The sequence below is a fragment of the Microtus pennsylvanicus genome, chromosome 19 (assembly GCF_037038515.1).
Source record: "Microtus pennsylvanicus isolate mMicPen1 chromosome 19, mMicPen1.hap1, whole genome shotgun sequence".
NCBI classification, from domain to species: Eukaryota; Metazoa; Chordata; class Mammalia; order Rodentia; family Cricetidae; genus Microtus; species Microtus pennsylvanicus.
Genome location: NC_134597.1, coordinates 17,725,462 through 17,748,740, shown reverse-complemented (window position 1 = coordinate 17,748,740; position 23,279 = coordinate 17,725,462). Strand labels below are relative to the sequence as shown.

The following is a 23,279-nucleotide window of genomic DNA, read 5'->3' as shown; positions in this document are numbered from 1 at the left end:
TTTCCCTCGAGGTATTTTCATGAGATCAGAAGACAGATATTAGTACAGTTCATCAGTACACTTCTGAGGGTATGTGCCTGTGGACCTAACATGAACACATTAATAACAAGGTCTTAATTTGGTGTCATATTTACATTCGTGATTTCTTTATGATTCTTCAACTCTACATGCACAATAGCAAAATAAAAGATCTTTTAGAACTAGGAGGTACCCTAAGACCTTTAAGTCTAACAGATTGTACAAGAGAATTTAATGTCTGCTGTTCCTTGGTGATGCTCGTGGAAATTGAGTATTGAGGAACTTGCCCTAAGGTCTCATTATAGGACTCTTCCCTATGGCTAGATCTGTCAGGGGATAAGGGAAGTGTGTCCATGATGGGGAGATGATGAGAGAATGTGAATAAGTCAGCTTCTATATTGGAGTCTTACTCAGTGTAACAGGATTTTTTAAAGATTGTTTTTTTTTATTTTTATTTTTTTTAATTTATTTATTAAGGATTTCTGCCTCCTCCCCGCAACCGCCTCCCATTCCCCCCCTCCCCCGATCAAGCCACCCTCCCTCATCTGCTCGAAGAGCAATCAGGGTTCCCTGACCTGTGGGAAGCCCAAGGACCGCCCACCTAAAGATTGTTTTAAATCTCACATTTATGTGTATGTGTGTCTACATGAGTGTAGGGGTGCCCCATAAGGTTCATAAGAGGGTGAACTTCCAGGAGCTAGAGTTACAGGTAGATGTGAGTCTCTCAACTTGGTGCTGGGATGCACACTGAGAACAGTGCGTGTTCTGTATTCCAGAATCACCTCTGTAAAGACTGCTCTTAAAAGATGGCAGTTCCCGTGTTTTAGAAGATGCACATAAACTTAACTCCTGGAAGAAATACCATTGACAAATGCATAAGGGACTAGATGGCTCATATTATGGTTTGAATATCAAATGCCCTCTACTGGCTCGTGTGTTGAGTGATTCTACCCAGCTAGTCACACTATTTAAGGAGATTCTAGCAGCTCCAGCACCTCACTGGAGGAATTAGGTCACTGGGGGTATATCCCTAAGAGATGTAGCTCTTCTTAGAAACCTCTGCCTCGCTCTGCTTCCCATCCACCATGAGGAAAAGAATCTCTTCTTCTACAAGGACTAAAAAAGCCGCTATAACTATGAAGCAAATAAATTCTGTTTCTAAATTATTTTCTCTTAGCTATTTGGTCACAGTGATGAAAACCTAATTATACACAGATTGCCGTAAACTAGAAGGCATGTTGTATGAATTTCTAGATAAATGAGAGATGGGTTTAAAGAGTCAAACAATTTGATGAAAGAGCTTAGGAATTACCTTGTGATAGGAAGCACTGCTGAGGAATATTTTAGTTGGGAAAGGGGTAAATAGAGGGATCAAAAGTAAGGATCAGATCAGAACAAGACCAAGCTCGTTAGGGTACCCACTGAATGTTGTAGTTCCCTTCAATTCTATGCAGGTGGTCTCCAGCCTGCCAGCCTGTGTTCTCTTTCAGGATCACTCTATGTGTGGTCTGTTATGTTCCACATCATGGCATCTCTAGCCCACTATAGTCTCCACTATGGCGTAGCCTTCACCTTCACAGTTGTTGGAATATGTGTGGCAGGGCTACGTTCCTGGCACCCAGCTGCCTGCACGGCTAGCTTTACCCGAAATAATTACATGGAAACTGTATTCTTTTAAGCACTGCCTGGCCCATTAGTTCCAGCCTCTTATTGGCTAGCTCTTACATATTGATCTAACCCATTTCTAATAATCTGTGTAGTCCACAAGGTGGCTTACCAGGGAAGATCTTAACCTGCGTCTGTCTGGAGTGAGAGAATCATGGTGACTCCCTGACTCAGCTTCTTTCTCCCAGCATTCTGTTCTGTCTACTCCGCCTACCTAAAGGTAGGCCTATCAAATGGGCCTAGGCAGTTTCTTTATTAATTAACCAATGAAAGCAACAGATTAGAAAGAAATCACTCCCACGTCACACAGTTTTACATATCATCCTCTCTCTCACCTAAGGGTCTTTGTAGGAAATCTAATTCTGCTAGACATTGTCTAACTTCCAGAGCCTTCCTTTGAAATATCAGTAGATGTCCCCGTGGTCTTGTCATGCATTTTAGATGCCTGGAAATGCAGTGTCAAGTGGATGATACTGAGGTCTGCTGACACCTGAGTTGCTACTAAGCCTCTTTGGGTAGTTACTGGTGTGGCTTTTGAAGGCTTGAGTGGCTGGACTCAAGAATACAATTTCTTAGACTTCCCTGTGTAAACAAGATGTACCAGGGATTTGTCTTCTCAAATGAAAGTTTAAAATGAACAATTTTATGTAATTTTGTATCCTGGGAATTTGTGATGGATAGGGCCTAGACTTAAAGAAACATTTTTCTAAGTGTCCCACTAGAAAGTAACTCAAAATTTTAAAGGTAACACCAATATCTGTAACGTTGTAGCAGGCTTTCTCTTGGGTCTCCAAGAAGCTCCCAAATCATGACAAGAGACTTCTTATTAGTTATGAATGCTTGGACATAGCTTTGCTGTTATAACTTTACCTATTTCTGTTCATTTTTGTTTTCGCCTTGGGACGTTTTACCTTTCTTTCTTTCTGTATATCCTACGTTTCCTGCTTCTTTTGTGTCTGTCTGTCTGGCCCCATGTGTCTCCCTAATTCTCTTCTTTCCTCAGCCTAGATTATTCTTATTCTCTCTGCCCACCAGCCCCACCTATTCCTCTTCTGACTAGCTTTTGGCCAGTCAGTTTTTTTTTATTACATCAGGTGTCTTGGGCAGGCAAGGTGGAACAAATGCAATACCTCCTTATATAATTATACAAATGCAGTACAAACAAAAGTAACACACCTCCGCTTAGTTAAAGTAATATTCCACAGCATAAACAAATGTAACCCATCTTTGCCTAGTTAAAAAAATGTTCCACAATGTAACACTATACTTTCATTGCTCAAAACCTTTTACTCATGCCTTTTCTAGCCATACTGTATATATTTAAATCTACTGCGATACTTTTCTCCCCTTATTGTCTCAGGCCTCTTTTTAACTCTCAGAAATTTTAGTATTCAAAAATCAGCTATCCATAACCATGCCATAGTCCAGATGCTACAAGTAAAATTTCCTCCACCATGTAATTCATTTTTTACCTTTAAACTCAGCTTCCCATCAAGTTCCAGGACTGCGACAAATGAAGACAGATTCTTTGCCAGCATGTAAAAGAAGTAACTTTTAGTCCAGTCTCCAAGAGAGCCCTATTCCTACGAGAAACTCATGGTCGCTTCTGTTTCCAGGAGATTTCTGAGTTCCCTCCAAAGCTATCTGTACAGCTCTGCTTACAGCATTTTGAGCTTCTCTAGCCCAGGACTGTGATTCTTCCAAATTCCTCCTATACCCCTTGTGCAAAGACCACACTTCTGGTACAACTTTACTGTAGTGATTGCTTGAGCATCATTACAAAATTCCAAAGCCAAATTCCTGTGAGGAACAATGCAAACCTATGGCCACTTAGCCCTATATACTTTGTTTGATGGAACATCATGGTTGGTTCAGTAGAGTTGCTCATTCCATGGCAGTTTGGAAGCAGAGAGTGTGGAGAGGGCCCTAGACAAGGCACCGTCAAGGGCTCCATGGCTTCCAGCTAAGTCCCACCTCCAAAAGATTGTGTATCCTCCCAAAGCAGTGTCTCCAACTGGGAGCCAAGTGTTTATAAGATGAGGCTGTGGGTGACATTGCAACTTGAAACCAAAACAGAGATCTGTATTTACTTCTCTATTGCATAGAAAACTCTTGAACAGCTGGGCCTCCCTAAAGTCTATCCATACATTCTTCTGTTTCTGTGTTCTGGATTCTATTTCAGAATAACTGCATATCTGCCTAGATGAAAACAATGAATCACCAACTTTCCTTGGAAGAAAGAAAATATAAATGTAAATCCCAATAGTGGTAGGAATTGGTTATGTTTGTCTGTTAGAGCTTTTCTATAAAACGTGGTCTCTGGCTTTTGTTCCAACGCAGTGCTTCCTCTGCTTGAGCATTGTTCCAGCCTTCCATGTGTGGTCGCAATTATCCAGAAGCAGGGCTTCTCACTGGTGGTTCCTGGAATCAGTTTGGCACTACATGTATTAAAATCCAAATATTATTTATCTATTTGAAAATAATACATGAAATTTGATATGCAAATTTATAATTATAATTAAGCATAAGTTTTGGAATAGAGATTTAGCAGTTATTGAGAGAATTTTAATATTTTAAGCTTTATCTTAAATATTCCTTGCTTTAAACTAGAAAAAAATTATAAATTCTTTTTTTTGTCCCAATCACCTTAGTATAGTACAGTCTGGTTATCACTTTAGTAAGAAAGATCTTATACAATGAATAAATGATTAATTCCTAAATCTTAGTACAAAGTAATTGAAATACTTCTGTTGTTGTTAAAGACTTAAAATGACATCATTTCTTACGTTAAGGTAATGTTATAACTCTTCTATAAGCAATTTCCGGTGAATAAGACTTCTCTCTCCATCTCTGAATCATTTGTACGGTTGCTGTGGAGGCATGATTCCAGAACCCCCTTTAGACATCAGAATATGTGGATGTTCCTTCTATTTCTAAAATAAAATAGTACAGAGTTTGCATGAAACGTACACAGCCTTACATCTGTAGAACATCTAATTGTCATGTAACACTTAGCTGTGTAATACCACATTAATAGTTGTCATGCTTCATCTTTTTACATTTTGGTTTTACCTTGCATGATCCCCACCACTTGGCTATCTTACCTCTCTATTCTTCAACACCAAAGGAAATACCACTTCCTCTACAAAGGCCTCCCTCCTACTCCCTCCATTTTTTTTTTGCTAAATGTTGAGAGAAGATAAAAAATATGAGGAATTACAATTTTCTGTCATACTCTGTAAACCTGTCATTTTCTATTGATCTGTGTGTGTGTGTGTGTGAGAGAGAGAGAGAGAGATGCCTCCTTTACTCTATTTTAACAACCTAAACAGGGTAAATGTTATTTTTTCTATTAACTGTATAGTAATATATAATGTGTTTCCTGTTGTATGCATTTACTCATATATAATGAAAATGAAAAACAAAGAACAGAAGGTATATGTTACACTGAACATAGGACTGTGAAACAGTTGTGCTAAGACCCATAGCTCAACAGTAAGATCAACACCCTTGTCCAACCCTTTATCAGTTATGTGACCATAGGAAAGTGGCTTAAACCACCTGTGATTAAGATTTTCTTGACTTTAGGACAGTAATGAGACCCATTGTATAAGAATGCTCTAAGGCTAGCCGAGGCAAATGTTTATAAAAGTTAGAACAGTTAATGATATCAAATAAGTGATGCTTGCATGTAGTTTTTATTAGTCATGATGAAGTGACAGTTCCTATCCGGAAAAGTGAGTTTATGTACATTATTTTATTTAGTGGTAAACTTTCAACCCCACGATGGTTAATGTGAATATAGATTAAACCATTTTATCAAGAAAATATTATTAGCAAATTGTTGCTTGAAAATGTTAGTTAATTAATTCTTTACAAAGATGAATTTTTAAAACTTATTAACTTGTACTTTTCATGCATGTGTGAGTGCTTCCTTGTATATATGGGTACCATGTATCTACCTGGTACCTATGGAGACCAAAAGGCATTGGATCTTTTAGAACTGGAGTTACAGGCATTTGTGAGCAGCCTGGTATGGGTGCTGAGAACTGAGCCCAAATTGTCTGGAAGAGAAGCAATTACATTTAACCCCTGATCCTTCTATCTAGTCCTAAAATATTAAATATTAATATAGATTCTAAAGAAAAACTTTGTGATGTATAAGATTTTACAAAGTTGCATCTCACATTTTAAGGTTATATGTGCATGGCTACGTGCATGTGTACCTATAGAACAGTGTGTATATCCTCCAGGCTACAGAAATCGCATGACTTTAACATTTGAGGTTAAATTTCTTACGCTCCTGCCTTTGAACATTTTGATCCATTATTTAATATAGTTTAATTCGGTTCACATAGGGTAATTATCTATCTAATTAACTCATTCATCTTTTCCCTGTTTTACGTATTCAAAGGAAACTGTGATTTGGGAAATGAATTTTTAAGACTCTTAGAACTGTTCTACAAGAATCTGTGGCAGAACTTCTATTTCTGAGTCAGATTTTTATGCATAATTTAAGAGGTAGATATAAGGGAGTTCTTTTAAAGGTTTGTATCGAGCAGACAGGATGTTATCTGATTCTATCATAGATAACATCATACAGGGAACACATTGCTCTCAAGAGTCAGGGAATAACTTCATTTCCTTATGTTCTTTTGTTGTATGAAATTACAAAAAAATAGTTATTTTGTAGTTGTTAGCTCATTTTTAATCATCAAAAGGCAAGGAGCAGATTTTTAGTTTTGTTCTCATGGGGTTGCTTCATAGGAAATGAATCAATACGAAGAATAAATTAGGATTCAAGAAACTTCCAAATACAAGTGGAATTATTCTCTGTCTTTGCTTTAAGATAGAGTTGCTTGAATCCCACTATTAAAGATGGATGTGTTTCATTCCTGTCAGCAGGATGAGATAAAGTGGAAAAAAAAGTATGTGCACCACATCTGGCACAAGAGATCATAAACACCTGAGAAATTCAAGACAGTTGTGAAGAGTAGATCTTTGGATAGTGTATTTGCTAAATATTTGGTTCAAATACTTTTCTCAGATGTTTGGAAATTGATAGGGAAAATAAAATAAAGTTGGAAGAAAAGGATTCCCCTAGGAGAAGTGAGCCCTGTGCACATAGTTTGGAAAATGTTTGAATGTTCATGATTGATAAAATTATAGATAAATTTGTGTAGATAACACAACAGTACAATAGGTTAGGGTGGTGGCTTGTTACAAAGAGTTTGAGAGTCTAAATACTGGGCTAAGGTGTTAGGGCATCATTCTCTCTTACTTAGTTTTTATTTCATCTGTTTCCTTCCTCTTCTAATCCCCTGGGACTTTCCCTTCTGCTTCTGAGATTTCAGCATGATCCACTATAGTAAGATTCATATACCATTATGGAGAACCTTTAAGGAGTTGGTTCTAAAGATCACTCTAGTTTTAATTTGAATTCATGTTAGGGTGACTATAAAGAAAGAACTTTTCTTTGTGTGGACTCCTAGATCTGAAACGTGAGAGATGTGCCTGACTTATGACTCCTCATTGAGAAATAGCTGCAATAGGCCATCTGAACTACAGCAGCTAATAACGAAGACAGAAATACACGCCTGAGACAATGGGGAACTGGGACACTTAGGAACATGATTTACTAAAGTCATCTGGGTAGAAAAATGCTCTGTTTCCATTTGTGATTTAAGTCATGACAGAGAATTAACAGGTGAGGTAAAATAATCTGATAATAATAAATACTTTGATCACTATTTTGAGACCATGTTAGAGAATTTATTTGTATAGTGGATATCATCAAGTAGGCAATGGGTATTGTAAAACTATATGATAAATCCCAAAGCACTCTGTAAACTGATTTTAGAGAAGCATTTTGTTTGCAACAGTTATTTCTGATGGATATATGTAAATAAACAGATTTATAGATAAAATTTATGCAGTATACCATTATGCATTAACTTCAAGGGAAATACAAAGCTATGTAACAGTATAAATCATAGCCAATTTGTATTTTTTCATACTGGTAAGAAAATTAACAAGATACTTAATTGCAAAAATATGACATAATTAGAGTGGAAATTCAGAGAAAAATGTAATTGACTTTTTTTCCAGTGGGAGGAAGAGAGGTACACTTTGTTCAAGTTAGCATATACAAAGATGCCATTATGGAAAAACAGAACTATTAATCTTTTCTTTGTGGTCAACAAGATTAATATAAGAGCAGTCAGCCTGGTTGGCTGTAGCAGTTTAATCACATAAGACTTTCATACTGAACCATGCCATGAAGGACAGTTTTAGAACAATCTATTAATATGTGATTAGATTTAATGAATTTAAGAATTTATTGGAGCCGGGCGGTGGTGGCGCACACCTTTAATCCCAGCACTCGGGAGGCAGAGGCAGGCGCATCTCTGTGAGTTCGAGGCCAGCCTGGTCTACAAGAGCTAGTTCCAGGAACCAAAAAGCTATGGAAAAACCCTGTCTCGAAAATCAAAAAAAAAAAAAAAGAATTTGTTGGTAGTTTTTGGAGCATTAGAAGGCAAAGTCACAGTCTATGTAAAGAATCTATTGGGTGAAACTTCGTAAAGTTATCTTTACATTGAATGCCCTAGTTTTCTTAGGCTGAAGAGATGGCTCATTGTTTAAGAGTGTTTGCTGCTCTTGCAGAGAACCTGAGTTCATTTCTCAGCACCCACCCATATTAAGTGGTTTTCAGCTGCTACAACTCCAGAGGATCCAGTGTCCTCTGTGGGCAGAAGCACTCACATATGCAGATGTCCACACAAAGACACACATGCACATAATTAAAAATAAATTTGAAACAATTTTCTTCTCGGCTCTCCCTGGGAAGGGTAAATAGAAGAGATTAAGTGAGTGTACTGGGGGTAGGTGAGGATGGGAACGTGAGCCATCAGGTGGGGTGGGGTTGGGGGGAGAATACTGAAAAAGAGGAAAAGAGGTCATTTCAGGATCAAGTAGAAACCTAGTGCAAGGGAACCTCTCAGGAATCTACAAGGATGACCCCAGCTAAGATGCCTAGAAATAAGGAATTACATAGCCCAAACCAGCCATCTCCTATGAAAATGCAAGACTGCCAGTGGAGGGATTGGGACACCAACCCAGCCACAAAACCTTTGACCTACAGTCATCTTGCCTATGGGAGGTGTTTGGGGTAAGGGTGGCATAGAGATTGGAGGAGATGCCAAACAACAACCGGTCCAGCCTGAGACCCATGTCATGAGAGTAAGCCCACTCCTGACACAGCCTGAAGCACCAGAACCCAGAGGTTGGATGGCCTGGAAACCTAGGATAGAACCAAACACAACTGGAGGGGGAAAATGTCAATGGAATGATGCCCAATCATATTCTGCTATACTCATTGATTGGTACCTACTTCAGTAGTCATCAGAGAGGCTTCGTCTAGCAACTGGTAGAAACACAGATGTAGAGACTCACAGTCAAACATTAGACAGAGCTTGGGGAATCCTGCTGAAGAGAGGGAGGAAGAATTGTAGGAGCCAGAGGAGTCAAGGACACCACAAGAAAACTCACACAATCAACTAACCTGGGCTCATAGGGGCTCACAGAGACTGGACCAACAACCCAGGAGGCTGCATGGGACTGACCTAGGCCCTCTGCACATATGATACTGGTGTATAGCCTTTTCTTTTTGTGGGACTTCTGTTTTTTGTTTTTGGTTTTTGGTTTTTTCGAGACAGGGTTTCTCTGTGGCTTTTTGGAGCCTGTCCTGGAACTAGCTCTGTAGACCAGGCTGACCTCGAACTCACAGAGATCCGCCTGCCTCTGCCTCCTGAGTGCTGGGATTAAAGGCATGCGCCACCAATGCCCGGCCTCTGTGGGACTTCTAACAGTGGGAGCAGGTGCTGTCTAGGACACTGGCTGGCTTTTGGGACCCTATTTCTCATACTGGATTGCCTTGCCCAGACTTAATACGTGGAGAGGTATTTAGTCTTACTGCAACTTGATATGTCATGTTTTGTTGATAAGCATGGGACACCTGCCATTTACTGAATAGAAACAGAGAAGAAGTGGATGAGAGGGGGCCGAAGAGAGGTGGGTGGAGAAGAGGGATGGGAAACTGAGGTCAAGATTTAAAATAAATAAATTCTTTAAAAATTTTTTAAGATACTATTCAACATGCATAGGCCTACCCAGTACTTCTCAAAAGTATTTCTGTTCTCTGGTGCTTATTTTTCTCTGCAGATCGAGAGGAAAAAAAAAAGGCAATGATAGTTTAGGATTTGAGATCAGCCTGCCAAAGTTCTCCGTTTTAAGTATTTCCACATTCACAAATTCTTACTGATCCCAGTAAGTTTTTCATTGAAGAAATTTCTCCAATACTTGACCTGTTTCTTGTTGTAATTGTACTGCAGCTATCAAACCCAAGCAGTTCTGGGAAGGAAAACATATTTCTCTATAAAATCCTGCTCACAACTTTAAACAGTCTCAACTCCCCTAAGGGTCAAGATAAGAGTTCTCAGCTAGAGAATTGTGAATGGGGAAATAGTAAATGCCTGTAGCAGCGAAGGTGAGGAAAAAATCAAAGTACGTTTCTTAATACCGTCTGACAAGCTAGTGAAATACTTTGAAACTTGAAGTTAAAATGTCTGTGTGATATAAACTAGAGGCCTTGCTGAGAAGAGAGGGGCTTTTGTGCATCTGTCATGGTCAGGGTTGAGTGACACTCTTTAAAAAGTCCTGTCCCCAGTGCTATGAAAGACATCTGTGTGGTAAGTAATCTTTTGTCACATAAAATATTGAAATCACGTACTTGGAGGAGATGAAATTGCAATAGAGGGTGCACTGCTCAAGTGGAGGCTTGCCTGCTATCCTCTGCTGCAGCCTCTGAGGCCACATAGCTGTATGCTCAGCAATGGCTTCTGCTGTGTCACCAGTATCTCCAAAAGCTCACTCTCTAATTTCTCGGGCTTTACTTTCTCTTGAACACCATACTCCCTTGCGTGTGTGCAAAATCACTTATTTAGGTTGCACCGAGGGTTTAAAGAACAAAGAAATTGTTTTCTCCTTTACTCCCTTTTTGAGAATATATTTATGTGTACAGGTGTGTATATGTGTTCCCTTATATGTGTAATATGTGTGTTGTGTGTGTGTGTGTGTGTGTGTGCATGTGGAGGTCAGAGGTTGGTGTCAGTTCTCAGTTCTCTTCAGTCAACCTCTGCCTATTTTTGAAATGTGGTCTCTTACTGAACCAGGTGCGTTTTGATTGGCTAAGGTGGTGGTTCTCCAGCCAAGGTGAGGAATTCTCATTTTGCTGCCTGCCCAATTCTGAGCTTACAGATGTGTATCGCTACATCCCACACCTGGCTTTTTATATATGTGCTGAGTACCTGGACTTAGGTATTCACGCAGCACTTCACTCCCTGGGCTATCTCCCCCATCCCATCACTTTTATTCTTAATTATTTCGTAAAAGTATTTGTAGCTGTTTGCAAAATGGGATATACTTGATGGAGCTTGAAGGTCATATGTGTACACATACACATACGCAGGTATACATACTATTCATGTACAAAAAGAGATCGGGTGAAGTGTTGCAGGTACACATGTCTTCAACTATGTAGCTCTAGGCTTGCTCTGTATGACTGTAGGTACATTGGGCCTGAGCTGTTTAGGAAGGAGAGGGCAAAGACAACCCCTGTATTTAGGACTTAAGGAATGGGGTAGATAACATATCACTTAGAACATGGCATTGTGTGCTCAGCAGAATGAGTCAAAGTATAAGATTTATTTCTTCTGGGACCATTAAATTCAATATGCCTTTTCTTTGAGTAAGTTGAACTTTTAAGTAGATAGTTAAAGGTAAGTCTGGGTCTCCCATGGTGTGTTGTAGCCAGAGACACACACACTTCAGAGTTTTTAGTCAGTGACGCTAGTTTTGAACGTGAGTATTCAGAAGGACACTCTGACCTTTGAGACTGCAAGGAGGTCACAGGCTTCAGACTCAAAGCTCCCCATTGTTTATCAACGTTGCCTTCTCTGGGGAGTATCTCTTATTTTGTTATGTAAATTATAATCCTCTTTTCTGTAGCAGAATGTATTTTTAAGCATTGTGTAACATGAAGTTCATCATTATCAAAACTAACTAGTTGGGGGCTGGGCAAAAGGAGAGAGCTGTGATTATAATAAGATACCAGGAGGGATCAGCATTGCTCAGTGAAGTTAGGACTCCTGATCGCTGAAGAATACTTTCCTTTGCCTACATCCTCAGACAGATGCAGTGAAGACACGGGCATTTTTAACGTCGTTCAGTGTCTCTTGCAAAACGAACCCCATTAAAATTCAGAAACGAGTGGAACAACCCTTCTTTAAAATTAAGTAAAACAGCTAGATTATGGGGGCGCATGCCATTAATCCCAGCACGTGAGAAGCAGAGGCACGCATATCTGAGTGTGAGGCCAACCTGGTCTAAAGAACAGACAGCTCAGGCTACACAGAGAAACCCTGTCTTGAAAAATACATAAGTAAAACTGTTGATCTAAAGAGTATATCTTTAATGAGGTAAACATTGCTCTGGTGAAATTTGAAGGGTTTTGTGACTTCTTCAAATACTAATGTTCTGAGAGGAAAATCTATGACTCCTTTAGATAAAAATCACCTTTTTATTGTATTTTTCCCCCAGTGGAAAAAATAAATAACAGCACTCAGAACCACCTGTTTCTCTAGATCTGTGAGATCAACACCCTCTTTTGTCCTCCAAGAACATCTACACATATGTGGGATGCAGTCATACTCACACACATACACATAAATATTTAAATTATCTTTAATAAAATATGGTTACATCCTTTGGTCTAGCTTCTGATAATTAGGATAGAAAAAAGAAAATGGATTGAAGTGGGAAGGAATTTACCAGTGAATACCACAAATTTAACGTCTTACGATGAATTAATAAAAGAAGATTGAGTAATTGGGAAGGGGGATAAGCATGAGGAGATTATAGTAAAACTTGATAATTTCAATTAACAAGTGGGAATAATTTTCCATATATGTGGGGGATTTCTGAAAGATAATGATTACATTTTTATTTACCGGCTGTCGAATTTCAAACCCGAAAGTAGAGCTCTAAGGCAATGCTTGTCTGTAGAAATGTGCGAACATGTCTTGGCCGCGTGTGAGCCATCACTAGGATGCAGCCTTCAATGGCAGAAAGTTGTCAATCAAGCCGTGCTTTCACTGACTAGCATTCATGGAGACCAAAAAATTGAAGAGATGCTTTTAAAAAGTAGGAAATAAGAAATGAAATGTTAATCGATGTCTTGTCATCCAAAAGAGAACCAAGTAAGAAATTCATCAATATAAGTGCTCAGGACTGACCTGGAAGAGAGGAGAATGGGATAATGAAATTTGATAATGAGTTGTGTCAACCTCAAGGAAACAAGGACTTCTTGTTTTAGGTTTGTTGCAAACACATTTGGCACAGGGTTATTGCAGTGATTAAGATTACTTAATAAATGGAGCTATTGAATCTTTCAAATTTAAAATTTTGTAACTAAAGCCCAATGAAAAGTAATATTATTAGGCTACAGTGGAACCAAGCAGACTTCTGACTAGGTAGCGGAGGGGATTTACTGAGAATTTCTTAGTCATTTTGACTTTGTTTTTATGCCAGTGAGGTCCCATTTTATACCCACGTGCATTTCTTTTCATTTTAAGCTGGATAACGCTGACGAGCAAGCAGCCCAGATCAGAAGGGAGCTCGATGGCCGCCTGCAGTTGGCAGAGAAAATGGCAAAGGTATGTTTGTTATGCTGGGTAACATGCGGTACCGCATATCTTTTCTTGTCTGAATGTCTGTCTGCCAAATCATGCTTGACCCAGACAAACATGCCCAACATGACTTATGGTTTGCTCTTCTATATGAATAACTTCTTCATCCCAAATATTTGAATTCATATTTTCTAAATGGAATAGACTATCTACTTGGAGTTTCTATGCTTACTATGTGAGTTGTCCAAATTCAGTGATAATTTAAAAGTAGTAATTTAAAAGAATCTGAATTTTTTGTTTAACTGCTAACAAGACCTGAAAAGGTTTTAATATTGCACTAGAATATATATATATATATATATATATATATATATATATTTTTTTTTTTTTTTCAGGGAGAAAGGTTTCCTTATAAGATCGTATTCCAAAATTTCAAGCACAATCCTTGGCAAATAGTGGTGCCAACTTGATAGAATGATTGACTGTCTAAAGTATAATTTGAAATTTATAGTACAGAATATGACAGATGAAATGTGTTTTCTTTAATAATCCTAGAGATTTTTACTTGCATAATCACGATTTCTGAGAACAAAAATATACTTAAAACAAAAGCTTAGTTCCTTTTTAATAATTTGAATATTTAGAGAGATGCATCTTAACCACCAAAACTATTCTTTCGTATGAATTGGCAGGTTATTAAAACTATTCTTTGGTGTGAATTGGTAGATTGATTTAGTTCAATGACTTAAGACTTCCTTTTCTTTCTGCTGAACAAAAACTGAGTAGTGGGTGGATAGAATGCCCTTCTCCTCCTCCTCCTTTATCCTCTCTCTCTCTCTCTCTCTCTCTCTCTCTCTCTCTCTCTCTCTCTCTCTCTCTCTCTCATTCTCTCTTTTTTCCCTCCTTCCCTCTCTCCTGTGTGGCTTTTCCTGCCTCCTTCTCTCTCTGTCTCTCTCTGTCTCTCTCTGTGTCTCTCTCTCTGTCTCTCCTCTCTCTGTTCCTTCCCCTCTCTCTATCTTTTCCTTTCTATATCTTTCTCCTCTCTCCCATGTTCTCTCTCTTTTCTCTCACCTCTCTCTTATCTAACATGTATATCAGCATTCATAAGCATTTACTACTGAATGAGTATATGTCTATCCACCTAAGCCAAGACAGTGAATTTTTCCAGCACTGGAAATTCGTTTCATATTCTGACTCCAACATTACATTGTATGCTTCTGCCAAGAAAAAAAATATATTTGTGATTATATGATATTTTCAGAGTGTTAATACTCTGCCTGTCTAAATTTAATGCTAGAGAACAGATTGAGATATTGCACAGAAAAAGAGAAAGACAAACAGAAATTGGGAAATTGAGTTGGTGGTAGGTTGTGTGAAACAAGGCAGATTTCTAGAGGGAGACTCTCCAGATGACCTACCATGTGGGATGCTGTGACTGAGAGGCGGAAGAGTGATGTGCATACAGAGAGCAGGGTTGAAGAGAATTGCCTTCCTGCTGGCCTCCGGAAATTGATAGACGCACTGAACCATTCCAGAATGTACACTGTGCAATCCACAGCGCAGAAATCCAGCAGTTGAAAGCTCCTGGAAATTGTAGAGATGAAGCAGTCTTACAGGAAATGCCAGCCTCTTTGATCCTGCCTAGTGGGCTAGTTGCCTTTCTTATAGGTCAAAGGCTAGGAAAGAATCCAGAGATATGTCTAGATGCACCTTACAGTTGCCTCGTTATAAACTGGACTTGTTACTACAGAGGCCTAATTTGTCACCACAGTGACCGTGTGGATTGATGCCTCTTTCACTGCACCGTGAGCCACAAGGGCAGGTGGTAGCATGGGTTCTATAGATGATGCTGAGGTTTTGGAAGGCTACTCATTTTTCCCATGTCACAGAGCTACTGCATAAATAGACTAGGTCACTGGCCTTGTCCTGGCCTCCAGGGGCTGGTTACTGTCTACATTTGCAAATTTCTTAGTCTAACAGATATTGCGTCAAATAATAGGGGATATCCATTTTTATTATCTTAGCCAAGGAAGAAGTTAGGGGATGCTAACAAGGCTAGGAAAAGCTGGAGCTAAGTCCTTGTGTTCTTTTTAGATGTGCAGCAATATGCAGATTATTTAGATTTTGCACAATATTTGCTGGGCATCCACTACTATGAGCAAGCACTATCCTGAGTGCTTAAGATAGAGCCAGACGAATATAATTGCCTTGGACTAAGACAAGACAGAAATATTCCTACATGCCAAATACAGCTCCTATTTTATTTGGGAAGGCTCATGAGAAGTGATAAGATGCTGTGTTGCTAAACTATGGAAGATTATTGTTACTACCAAGAAAACAGATCCATGAGGTTGGCTGTGCAGGAAGAAGGATGAGTGGTCAGGTAGCTCTGAGCAGCACCATTTTTTTTTCTGTCACTCAAGCCAAAAAAATAAAAAAGACAACAACAAAAAAAACAGCATCATATTTGACTTCTTTCTTTTTCTCATGCTTCATGAAAAACTTGTTAGGAAACCCTTTTGCTTCTACTTATGTTTTCAGACACGATCTCACTGTAGCCAAGGGTAAGTAACCTCGGAGAGTAGCCTGACCACTCTGCCTCAGCTTCTTGAGTGCTGAGATTATAGACAGGAGCCACCGCACTTTCTGCTTGCTTCTACTTGTGAAATAGTTCCACCTGACAGTTGTTGCCATTTTTCCTCTTCTGTTTGGCTTCATCCACCTCTGCTTCACATCAAAGCATTTGTTCTGTCCCTTTAGCTGGTCTTCCAGCCTCCACCCCTCACCAGCAACACAACAGCCAGCGAGTCTCTGCAAAAGCCTTTGAAGGTACTATGCCCGTGAGTGTGAGCTGTTGTTCCGTGCTCTGTGATTGGTCTCTTGCTCTACTGACCTTAAATACCTGAGTTCTGAACCTGGCTCAGTTCATTTCATCTATCATGACCCTTTCTTCCTTGCTTCAAGGTCAAGGAAGGTCAAGGTCAAGGACAAGACCCCATGTCCTTCTCACAACCATCTTTTTTGGACACTCAGGCTTCTCTTCCCCATATTAGGTAGGCTTCCTACAGAGACAGAACCCACAGGAAGTCAGATAGATGGAGAAGAAGAAAGGATATTCTCTACCTATGGCTGTCTATATATCTATCTATGTGGCAGCTTGGAAACTCAGTTAGGAGGCAGTGGGGCCTTATGTCTGCAGCTGCAGAGCAGGCCTGTAGCAGGGAGATTCAAGTAGGGCTTCTGGGTTTGTTGTCTTGAGGCAGAATTGCTGCTCTTCAGTACAAATTAGTCTCTTTGCTTAATGGTCTTTCAAAGCTTTCTGAATGAGGCATACCCATACAGTCATTGCATCCCTATTACTGGGAAGTTGTGAACAAACATTTAGTCAGCTCACACAGGGAATTGGTGTCACACTAAAAGAAATACTTCACTCGAGTCCAGCTTAGTGAACCAGTGAGTGTTTTTTTGTTTGTTTGTTTTGTTTTGTTTTTTCTCTCATAGGAGCATGGGTAAAAGGTTACTGACAGGAATATGATTGCCTACACGTATGTATGTATAGTATGTATGTATACTGTGTGCATGCCTGGGTGCCCGTGGAGACCAGAAGAGGGCACTAGATCCAGCATAACTGGCGTTTAGGACAGTTGTAAGATGCCACACGGGTGCTGGGACTCGAAACTCTGTCCTCAGCAGAGTGGAACGTGCCATTACTCTCTCAGGCATCTCTGCAGCCCATGTGAATGTCTTCTGAATGGTGGAATCTTTACTACACATTATCATCAGAAAGCCAGGGCAGGACTGAATTCCTGACATATTTGTGAGACTCTTGACTTCTCCCATGCAGGAGCATTCTTAAATAGGAAGAAAGAGAGACTTTCAGTATGGTTGAGATAACTGAAATTTTTTCACATTTGCAAATACTTCCATTGCCTTTGTACTGAGTCTACTACATTCATTAGTTCAAATGATACTGTAATCCTAAAATTAATACAGATTAACTGGAAACAGAGGTATTCCAGATTTGAAATTCTTCAGCTTTTAGCATATTTTTGTATGCTTGAGTAGTTTCAGCAGTAGGACCTTGTCTCAATAGAAAGTCTATTACCCTGATATTTCATCCCTTAATTGAGTAGGCTGAAGGTGACTTTGTACAGCTGTTTACTTGGTACACCTAAGTTTTGACTATATTTATCACACATTAGGTATGTGGCATCAAAGTGCTCAAAAAGTTTCAAATTTTGGAGCATTTCATATTTTTGGATTAAAGGAACCCCACCTGAGCAGTCATGAAGGACAAAAGAAAGATGTATCATCTTAGGGAGACTCACCAATGGGCTCGGCAAGAAAGGGAGGAGAAAAGTACAGAGAACATGAAGCAATGAGCAACAATAATAGAGACCTTTGCAGAAGACAAACTTTCATGTTATAACATGTATCACCATGTCAGATGGGGCCAAATGTTATAACATGTATCACCATATCAGATGGGCCAAATGTAATAACATGTATCACCATATCAGATGGGGACAAATTAGAATTTCATTGATGGTGAAAACTCATAGTTAAACAACTTGAAAATAATGTCTAATCCCATTCACATAAATGATATTTAACTTGTGTCCTGATCTATGATCGACACTTTCTTTACAAGGGTCAACAAAAGCAGGGTTAAATGAAGTTGGTGGAATATTTCCTATAAATACCGAATCTTTAAAAGAAGGTTTATGAGGATTTTTTTCACAAAATAAATAAAAATGTAATATAGTCAGTTTCCCACAAAACTGAAATAATAAATTGATTTTAATGATGCCAATCAGTTTCCTGTTTGACAGATGATGGTGAAGTATGTTTAGCAATACCTAAATACAAACAGGTTTCTGCTATGTACTAATGCTAGGTTTCATAAAAGCAACACCTTAGAAATTTGGGGAAAAAAATGATGTATTTGAGCTTTCAAATATGTCTCAAGTTTTTTCTTTTTCTTTTTGCTCCTCTGTGAACATAGAATTTTAATAGGCAAAACTATGAAGTCCATACAATTAGAAAATGAAAACGTAGTGTTTTATTCAGTGCATTATCAGTGGGCAAGGCAGTGGAAGAGTAAAAAATTATTCCAAGAGAATCTGAGAAAAAAGTTTTTGGGTGTCCTTTAACTTTCTTGAATTTGTTATAAAGTGGTTAATTTAAAATGCAGACTTATATTGTAGCCATGGGCTATTTTAAATAGGAGACAAACATTTACATCTTTTTCAGACAAAATCACAAAAGCTAACTCGTAGCTTCTCTGGAAGGATTAATCGCTAGTATAAGGGAAGTGTAACGCAGTACCTGGCCCCCTGGTGGTTAAAGATGAGCATTACCCTTTTATTTCCAAACAGGTCCCTCATCCTTCTGCTCATTTCTGACCTTCACATAATTCTTCCCCGCCCCTTACAAAGCTTTTAAAACTTGTCCAAAAATATATAACTAGGGCTGGAGAGATGGCTTAGTGTTCAAGAGCACATGTTATTCTCAAGAGAAGACAAAATTATCCCTAACTCCAGTGCTAGGCGGAACCTAGCGCCCTCTATTGACATCTGCAGGTATCAGATAGACTCAAATACATAAAATTAATTAAATCATAAAAATATACATAGCTGTGGTTTAGCGCCCTCTATTGACATCTGCAGGTATCAGATAGACTCAAATACATAAAATTAATTAAATCATAAAAATATACATAGCTGTGGTTTAATGACTTCTTTTTCCTTTTTTGTCTTCGTTGAAACAACATTGAGTCACCTTTATTATTTTGTAAGGAACCTGAAAAATTTTCCTGCTGGATATGCAAAATTTCGATTAAGTGATGAGGCATCCAACATAAGGGTCTTGAGGAAAATTAATTATTAATGCAGAAAGGTGATGTTTGTAAAAATATGTATTTTAATATTGATTGTGTGTAAATGATTTTAAGAGAAGTATCTGAAGGTTAAAGTGGAGGAGAGGAGAGCAAGCAGGCAGCTGGACTCCTAAGTTGATTCCTGACCTGATGCCCTAGTCCTTGCAGTTAACAGCCCAGTGCTGGTGAGTCTGATGCATCCGTTAGGAGCAAGCTGAATGTATCCAGCTGCTGTGAGGGGATTATTAAAGATGAGGTTCTCAGTGACACAAATGGAAACAACAATGAGGCTGAGATTTTCTGGAACATTCAAAAATCATTTGAAATGGGACCTTATAAAGCCTTCATCCTCAAGCCTTTAGTTTCCGCCTTAGAGTGGCGGAACTCTGGACTTCACATAATAGATACATCCTCTTGACATTGCAGAGAAGAGCCAAGTGCCAAGTTAGCAAGGAGTAAAGACAGAAAATATGTTCTGTTTTGCTGTTTTATGGAGTATAAATTAGCATAACCTACCTTCTCGGAGGACAATTTAGCTCTAAATATTAACGTTTTGGATGTTATGTTTTAGATTTCAATTTATTTATATTGTGAGTGTGAGTGCTTGGCCTGCAGGTATGTCTGTGTACCATACGCATGCCTGTGGGGGTCAACAAGGGCAGTTGGAGCCCCGGGAACTGAACTTACAGATGGGTGCTGGGAACAATTTCAGCTCTGCTGAAATAACAAGTACTCTCTACTGTTTGAGCCATGTCTCCAGCCCCCAGGATGTCACTTTTAATTGAGTATAATAAGTGAGAAAATGATTGCAGAGGTAAAAAAAAATAAGCGGTCAATATACTCCTGAAATAAAATAGAATGTCCCAGATTAATATTGTTATCTCTTTTTCATTTAACAGATTTCTGTCATAAATTGGCCTTTTGCTTTAAACTCAGTTTTATTCTAAACCTTAGTGAAAGACTGAATTGCAGCCATAAAGAATCTTTGCGTGTTTGTGCAACGTGAACATTTCCAGTTCTAGAAATATATCCATAATATTTGCAGTGAAGGGGGTTTTAGTGTGAGTACTCATGTACAGAGGGTATAACTTCCCAATGGTGTTGTACATGTACGGTGAGATTGGTGCCAGGAAAATGTTCCTCTGATTGGCAGAGCAGCGTGTCCTGAGTGTTTTCTTGCACACCACTTACTTACTCCAAGTCCTTCAAAGATGGAGCTCACTGAGATGTATTTATACACTAAGCTGTTCCACTATATCTGTTTTTACCTGTGCTCATCTTATTATAATGAAAATATGAAAGAATATATGCAATGTTATTCATTCCATACTGTAGTAAGGAGTGGCAGGCTGTGTCCCGCCACCCGGCTAGCTTTACCCTGGAATAATTTCAAGGAAACTGTATTCTTTTAAACACTGCTTGGCCCATTAGTTCTAGCCTCTTATTGGCTCATTCTCACATCTTTGCTTAACCCATTTCTAATAATCTGTTTAGCACCACGAGCTGTGGCTTACCAGGGAGGATCTTAACCTGCGTCTGTGTCTGGCGGGAGAATCATGGCGACTGACTGACTCGGCTTCTTTCTCCCAGCATTCTGTTCTGTTTACTCCGCCTACCTAATTTTCTGTCCTATGAGGACAAGCAGTTTTCTTTATTAATTAACCAATGAAAGCAACAGATAGATACAAGACCCACCTCCATCCTTATACTACATAGAATATCCAATGTACTTTTAGATATTGTCAAGACTATTTTTTTTATTTTTATTTTTTAAATTTATTTATTTATTAAGGATTTCTGCCTCCTCCCCGCAACTGCCTCCCATTTCCCTCCCCCTCCCCCGATCAAGTCACCCTCCCTCATCTGCTCGAAGAGCAATCAGGGTTCCCTGACCTGTGGGAAGCCCCAGGACCGCCCACCTCTATCCAGGTCTCCTAAGGTGAGCATCCAAACTGCCTAGGCTCCCCCAAAGCCAGTACGTGCAGTAGGATCAAAAACCCACTGTGATTGTTCTTGAGTTCTCAGTATTCCTCATTGTCCTCTATGTTCAGCTAGTCCGGATTTATCCCATGCTTTTTCAGACCCAGGCCAGCTGGCCTTGGTGAGTTCCCGATAGAACATCCCCATTGTTTCAGTGTGTGGGTGCACCCCTCGCGGTCCTGAGTTCCTTGCTCGTGCTCCGTCTCCTTCTGCTCCTGATTTGGACCTTGAGATTTCTGTCCTGTGCTCCTCTGTTTCTGTCTCCTTTCATCGCCTGATGAAGGTTAATATTCATGAGGATGCCTATGTGTTTGTCTTTGGGTTCACCTTCTTATTTAGCTTCTCTAGGAACATGCATTATAAGCTCAATGTCCTTTATTTATGGCTAGAAACCAAATATGAGTGAGTACATCCCATGTTCCTCTTTTTGGGTCTGGCTTATCTCACTTAGGATAGTGTTTTCTATTTCCATCCATTTGTATGCAAAATTCAAGACTACCAAAACCTGGGGCTTTTAAACCCCCAGATATGGAAAGTGTCATAGAACCGTACAGGTGAGCCATGGTATCATGTAGTCACTTCTGGTATAGCTGTAATGGGGCTGCCCTAACATCATTTTCTTTTTAACTGTTTTTAAGGAAAGAAGATTCCCCAGATTTATCTCAAAAGAAATGGAGAACATGTACATAGAAGAGTTGCGGGCCTCCGTGAATTTGCTAATGGCCAATTTAGAAAGTCTTCCTGTTTCAAAAGGTGGCCCAGAATTTAAATTACAAAAGTTAAAGCGTTCCCAGAATTCTGCATTTTTGGACCTGGGAGACGAGAATGAGATCCAGCTGTCCAAGTCTGATGTGGTGCTGTCTTTCACCTTAGAGGTAAGTGACTTTCCCTCTCACTCCCCACAGACATGAGCTGTGCTGGAATGCCTTTGACTTTCCTGGTAAGGTTTGGAATTTAAAGCCGGAGAGTGTGTTTAGGAAATGTTGAAGCAGCCCTCGTTGTCTGAACCAATAGGTTCCATATCCAGATGAATACAAGTTGTTTTCAATGTAGCACCCATGTTAAGAATGAATGAAACAGCCATGAGTCGTGGGTATGTGTCCTTTAAGCCAGTGTAAGTACATTGACAAAGCCTCAAATACACAGGGGTGCAGATAGAATTTAAACGTATAAGTGACTCTGTCTAATCTGGCTTTTGATTAACTTGGGTTTTAGTTTACTTCTCCTGTGGGGTTAGCATTCTGGAGCTTAATCAATCACAATGCTGTAAAGCACAGTGTTAGGAGCTGTAATGATGAAGAGATTCTTTTTGAGGAATTCTACTTGGATTATAGAGATAGGAAATAAGAACAGGACAGGAACAAATAGCACAGGATTAGAAATGTGTCCTCAAAGCCTCAGAACTGTGTCCATTTTCTACTAACCCAGAGAAACTACTGATGTCGAGGCTGCTCACTCCTGTCTCTCAGGAGAGTGTGTTAATCTGTGTCAGTGTCCACTCTAGACTTGTGGACTGCGTCTGTGGGCTTACACACTTATTCCCACGAAAGTCTTTGGGAAAAAAAAAACTTATGTAAAGTAAATGATGATAAAAGGCTGTATTATTATTACAGAGTCAGGTCAGCATTTAGCTTTCATTCCAGTTTTTTTAACTCAAGATACTGTTCTGTATACAAATGACAGCAGTGTCAAGGCTAAATTTATAGTTTCTGAAATGATGTATGTATGTGTGTTTGCATATTTGTGCTGACACTCGTGGGGGCCCATGCAAAAGCCAGAGGTTCACATTAGAGTGTCTTTACCTTCTTACCTTTTGAGACTGGGTCTCTCACTGGAAGCCCTGGGTTCTCCATTTCTGCTTCCCTGGCTAGCCAATGAGCCCTCATGATCTGCTGTCTCTAATGCAGTCCCATCCCAGTACACAGTGCTAAGGTTATAGGCATTGCTGCCACACCTGCGTGCTGGGGATCTGAACTCAGGGCCTCATGATTGTA

General features: G+C 39.4%; 1 protein-coding gene across 7 annotated transcripts in view; it reads left to right on the top strand.

Annotated features, from left to right (window-relative positions):
• The window catches only part of Cadps2 (calcium dependent secretion activator 2), a 505,709-nt gene that overhangs the window by 204,545 nt on the left and 277,885 nt on the right, over positions 1-23,279 (top strand). For all 7 annotated transcript variants that reach the window (XR_012908510.1, XR_012908509.1, XR_012908508.1 and 4 more), the window contains exons 4-5: positions 13,374-13,454; positions 21,924-22,160. Coding sequence is in view for 4 of the 7 variants with exons in the window: in XM_075953365.1 (XP_075809480.1) it covers positions 13,374-13,454; positions 21,924-22,160 (318 nt within the window). In the remaining 3 variants the exon portion in view is untranslated. The remainder of the gene's footprint in view (positions 1-13,373; positions 13,455-21,923; positions 22,161-23,279) is intronic.